This window comes from Nerophis lumbriciformis, linkage group LG05 (genome assembly GCF_033978685.3).
Source record: "Nerophis lumbriciformis linkage group LG05, RoL_Nlum_v2.1, whole genome shotgun sequence".
In the NCBI taxonomy this organism is placed as follows: Eukaryota; Metazoa; Chordata; class Actinopteri; order Syngnathiformes; family Syngnathidae; genus Nerophis; species Nerophis lumbriciformis.
In genome coordinates, this window is record NC_084552.2 from 42935333 (window position 1) to 42941101 (window position 5769).

General features: G+C 37.1%; 1 protein-coding gene across 2 annotated transcripts in view; it reads left to right on the forward strand.

Moving 5' to 3' along the window:
• LOC133606356 (leucine rich adaptor protein 1-like) overlaps nt 1-4690 on the forward strand; it is a 5938-nt gene extending 1248 nt beyond the window's left edge. For both annotated transcript variants that reach the window (XM_061960210.2, XM_061960211.2), the window contains one exon: nt 2818-4690. In XM_061960210.2, the coding sequence (XP_061816194.2) occupies nt 2818-3207 (390 nt within the window). In that variant the 3' untranslated portion in view covers nt 3208-4690. The remainder of the gene's footprint in view (nt 1-2817) is intronic.
• The last annotated feature ends 1079 nt before the right edge of the window (nt 4691-5769 follow it).

The window sequence follows — 5769 nt, forward strand, 5'->3', positions numbered from 1 at the left end:
CTCGCCTGTGTCCAATTTCGGCATGATTGACTGGCAAGGGGTTTCATTAATCATGTATCTCACCTGGACAGAAGTGTGAGTAGGTATTCCGACAAGTTGGTACACTTTGAAAGCCATTTAGGACCCAGAAATGGCGAGTAGGACATGAAAAGACGCTCGGTCCCTCCCCTAACTCGTTTCTTCGTGAGGATTTTGCTCATTCCCATTTAGATTAAGAATATATGGACATCCTATCAGTCGGCATCCTAATGACAACAGACATTGCACAGACAAATGTGATGTTTTATCATGTTTGTTGGCTCTCATGAAGTCTGCAGTGAGCAGTAATCAGTGACGAAAATAAAAAAGCAAACATTGTGATGCGTTTTTTAAATGAAAGCGCCGCATATGCTTAAAATGATAAAAATACGTAAAAATTAATGGTTATTATAAATGTGCCCGTTACTACATTACATATATACTTACAGTACATCATGTATATAAAACCTCAATGGAAGTATTGGGTGTTTTTTAAGGGCTTTATAGAGCGGCTCTATTCCTCCAATAGGCTCAATTGTAAGCTGACTTTTGATCGCACTTATTTAATATTTAGAATGCAAAAAAAAAATAAAACATCCATCGTCATGTCTCTCATAATGACTGTGAACGATAGGCAAAATTCCAAAATAAGTTCCCCTTTAAGTACCCCTGCAAAAACATGCAACGCAATAACTGTACCCACTTGGCATCCATTGCAGCCAGTTACCCAGAGGGGGGTTCCCACATCTGCGGCCTTCTCCCAAGGTTTATGCATTTTCCAATTTTGAGTTTGAGTTTTTTTTTGTACGGATGTGGGTTTCAAACCAGGGGATGTCATTTTGGTTTGTGCAGCCCATTGAGGCACTTGTGATTAAGGGCTGTAGAAAAAAACTTTGATTGAAAAACATTAGTCAAAGATCCTCTATAGGACAGGAGCTCTGATGCTTTAAGGACCTCCTGCAGAAATGCTAGTCAATGATCCTCAATATGAGAGGTATTCTTGCTGTTTTTAATACTTGCTGCAAAAACACAAGTCAAAGATTGTCAATATCAGAGATCACAACCGGTATTTATTTCCAAAAGCAAACAAAAAAAATTGACGCTCATGTTTTTTAAACTGAAGTCAAGTGTATTGAATTTGAATACAATGCATATACATTTTGGAAATGATGGTGTTATTTTATTTGAAAGCTTAATATATAAAGAGAAGCCTTACTTTGAAATCATTCAGGGTCAAAGCTATGTGGTCTCGTCGCTTTCATGCAAAACCAAACCATTTGTGTTCTTTGGGTGCGGAAGAAGTGAGTTGTTTTGTCTTTTCAAATTAAAATGAAAAAGGAACTACCGAGAACTTTTCACAATAGCATTGAAGTTTTTTTCCATCTCATGCACATAGACGGTAAAAACATGCTGCACCTGTCACCCACACACATTAACCATCAAACGATGTTGAGTCAGGATTCATGTGGTGGTTTTTTTGACAGCACACACTTTAAGACCCTCCAAAGATACATATGACAAGAGTCCCAAGTTTTAAATTGGTGTGATTTTGTTCACAAGCTCGACATGGTCAGGGCTGCCGGTTGAAAAACACTTGTGGTTGAAAGTTTCACGTCAAGTTCCTTTTAATTTGCATTGATATCATGGCACTGTACAGTAGTATGCTTAGTCAAAACCGGTCTAACAATCCAGATCTGACTGATTAATGCAAAACAACAAAAAAAGCACTCCTTTGTCTTTCCAAAGCACACTGAAAGTAATGTGCAGTGTGTGAATACACCTGAAGACATCTCTTTTGATAAATGTCACAAATACTCTTTGATGAAAGGTACATTCACAGCAAGCTACCCCATTTAAGTACAGCTATAAAACGGTATTAGGATTGCTGAGCAGATGGTCAACCTGACCGAGTTTTGAAGACTTGCAAACCAGGATTTGAGCTTTAGAGGCTTTATAGAGATGTAGACAGCAACATTACTCCCATCTGTTTGTATGGTGGATACTAACTTATGTTGGTAATTCAAGAAACCAAGATACTCTATTTCTTGGCTGAGACTAGTTTTTTCCGAACTCTATCACTTAGGTATATTTGTACCCAAGAGAGTCTCAACAAAATACAGCAGCACCAAGGCCATGAAACCAAACACAAACAAAGTCGTCTTTTTAACGTTCAATTCCCAAAACAAAGTCATTGTACACTCAATTAATTCATACATTCATATCATCAGTCATATAATTTCTTAATTATCATTAATAGTATTTTTTTTTAATTTTGTAAATATTTTTATTTTTATTATCATTACTAGTAATAGTTGCTCATGAGTTTTAAAAAATGTAACTAAATACTTTATTGGCAGCTGGAAATTGCTGTTATACTTTGTTGTATGAACTTTTCTGTTATGTTTAGGCAAAAACATCTTCAATGCAATAATGTATGTTGATGCAAGACATGTTACGTTGATGCTAAACTAAGTACAGAGATCAAGATGGATTGACATTTCTTAAAGTTGATAGTTCGATTTTAATGTTACACTGTATTTTGTCTTTGTGTTTTAAATACATTTATCATGTTTATGTTCAGATGGAAAAATACCAAGCTAAGCTGAACAAAGTGGTCGAGATGGGTTGTAATACGTTTTAACTGAATTTTACCCAAAGACTGTAGATTTCCAGTGTAATTTGCCAGATTGCTTAAAGGACAAGTTGTCATATTTATGTCAAGCTACGCTAAATAAGCTAGTCGAGACATATTGAAATGTCTTTCTTGCTCCTGGTGTAACACATGCGTCTTCTCCCTAGGCCAACCTGCGCGCCATTGACGTCAAGCTAATGCATCAGCTCTTGTCCATCAATGAGGGCATCGAGTCAATCCGCTGGATGATCGACGACAAGGGGAGCGTGGCCAGCCAAGAGGGCAGCCTGTCAAGCAGTCTGTGCAGCCTGTCCGACAGCCAGGACGGCGCCTCGCTTGGAGGTAGCCTCGGAAGCTTGAACGACGTTAACAGCGACGGCCTAGACACTCTATCCGTGGGCAGCTATCTAGACACGCTTGCCGAAGATTTTCCTGAAGACCCTTCGCCCTCCAACCTGGACTGTTTGGTGGATACACCCGTAATAGATGGCAACACCTTCAGCAAATCACCGCTAAAACTAAGAGTGGAATCAGATGAATACTACTGTTTTGGTTGATAACGATACTAGCAAAGAGATTTACGATATTTTTGTGTGGTCTTTTTATTTTTATTTTTTATTTTTTTAAATTAACAAATGCTCACTTGACTTGCCCGTGTGACTTTTTTTGTCCTATGAATCCTGTCACACGCCACACCTCACCAAATTACTTAAGGTCACACCCAAACCTCTTTGCCTTTTCTACTCTTTGTCTTAATGGTAGTCTTGCTTGTCGGGTGCTTAAAGTGTATTTAATGACTTAATTTATTCAGTACTGTACATACAGAGTAGTAGAACACCTTGCTCTTCAGGAGACCAGGGGCTTTTGTTCCTTTGATTGTTGATTTTTACAATTTAGGAACTTCCAGTACTGTACCTGTATTGCATTAGCCTTGGAAAAGGTACTTTATCATTATGACAAACGCTGCCATTTAGAAATGGATTATTTTTTTGGTTGTGCCCTCAAATTTACTACTTTTAGATCAATGGCTATTAACTTTGGGAAAGTGTTAAAAGCTGCGCTTTACAGTTCTATGATTAGTCCAGCATTGTAAACATTTCCAAATGATGAACCTTTCAGGGAGACAATGGTTTATTTCTTTAGAAGTATCCTCATAGTTACCTTTGTACCGTTGACACTTCCTTTTAGTCTGGTAAAAAAAAAAAGTACCTCAGAATCTAGTCATTACTCTGAAGGAGTTGAAATTTTATGACAAATTCAACCTTTTAAGAATTACCATTGTTTGTTTTTGTGTGAAAGCACTGATACGCTGAAAGTTACTACTTTTGGAGCCATGACACAACAATTTGGGAACATACTGTACTTGTATACCTTGAGCCTCAGAAAATGAGCTTTATAGTGCAATCATATGCCCTGATTACTGTACGTAGGAATCTAATTGTTTTTTTTATAACACATTCAACCATTAACAAGTACAATGAATTGTCGAAATTACTACTTTTGGTCATTTGACTGTTGACTTCAAACCTGGGAAGATACATTTTTATCCTTCCATGCTTGGAAACAGTACCTCTTAGTCATTAGCTGAAAGAAGTAGCAATGTTTCGGCTGTGACCTATTTTTCTGTCACACAATTGAACTCCTACTGTAGATTAACTATTCAAGAGGAAGTGACACATTCATTCTCTTGTTTACCTTTTAATCGCACAATACCAGTAAAGGAGAGGATTAGGATTTAGCACCCATTTTAAAAAATTGGACATTTCATGCTGAATGATTCAGGAGGTTTTTAATTGGGGTGTTCATGTGCCAAATCCTGAACAACACCTACCAGAGCAATCACTAGTCTGGAAGTTAAAAAAAAGTCATTCATTGCACATTCACAGCACAAAAGCTTGACTGAAAACCAAAACTATTTTAATTGTCTTGGAGATAACTTTAGCCAGGTGGGAATTGTTGATGGTGTTCATGTGTGAAACATATGTTTGCGGTTTTTAAACATAAAAATGTACATTAAAAACATGTCTTTTCTGCTTTAAATTGTGTCGGAGAGTGCCTTATTTTATACTGATGATTGTTGAAAATTACATATTTGTGAATAGTTACTTGAAGGTTATCGTCTTTTTTTTCTCCTTCTCATTGTTAAATAGTGCTCCAAAACTGAAGCATTCACCGTGTTCCATTAGTTCCAGACAGATACACTCCCTAAATCCAGGCACTTTAAACATGCCTGTAACTTTGTCACACTGCAAAGTACAAAGCTGCTTCTTGGGTTTATGCTGCCTTTATCTCATGCAGGCTTTGGGAAGCTTTAATCCCCAAGCCTTCTTAATGGAATCTTACTCTAATTACAAACACAGAAAGTTGATATGATCATTGTTATGTTTAATATCTATAATAGTTTTTTGACCTACTGAGCAGGTTTGACTTGTCTTGTTCTCTGATGACTTAATTGTATTTCAAACAGGACACAATACACTTGTTCTCAATTTTCAAGATCTGTATTATATTAGTGTATAAATAAAATAATATTGTAGGAAGCACCCCAGCAATGTCAGTGTGTATCCTAACAGTGTCTAAAATGTCACCTTCTTAATATTTCGATATTTTAGGATTACTTGTATATACGTTTGCACATTATTGACAAAAAGTCCAGTTTACACAGGTAGTGTTAGTCGCTGAATTTTTTTCATTACAGTATTATGGCAAGGGGCAATTTTCTTCTGAATTTCTAATTCCTTCAAACAAAAAAACAATCTACCGTCAAAAGTATTTCCTCAGTGTTTCTGTTTGCAATTATTGTTCCATGGTTAACAGACACCATACAGCTTAAAAGTAACCCCAACAAAGAGAGTGTGTAACAATGACTTTGTTGTCGCGACTGTTTACAATTACTCTCCTATGTGGTCGAGACAGGCAGCAGGGAGCCATCGGCAATCTCAACCCAGTGGTAAGGTCGAAGCTCTAACATTTTAAATCATTTGGAATCTGATAAACTGTCACCAAAGCGACCATGTGAGTACAAAGGATATAGAGCAGAGGTTCTTAACTTGGATTCGATCGAACCCTAGGGGTTCGGCGGAGGTCAAAACACACCCGACTCTTCGTGTAAATAAAAT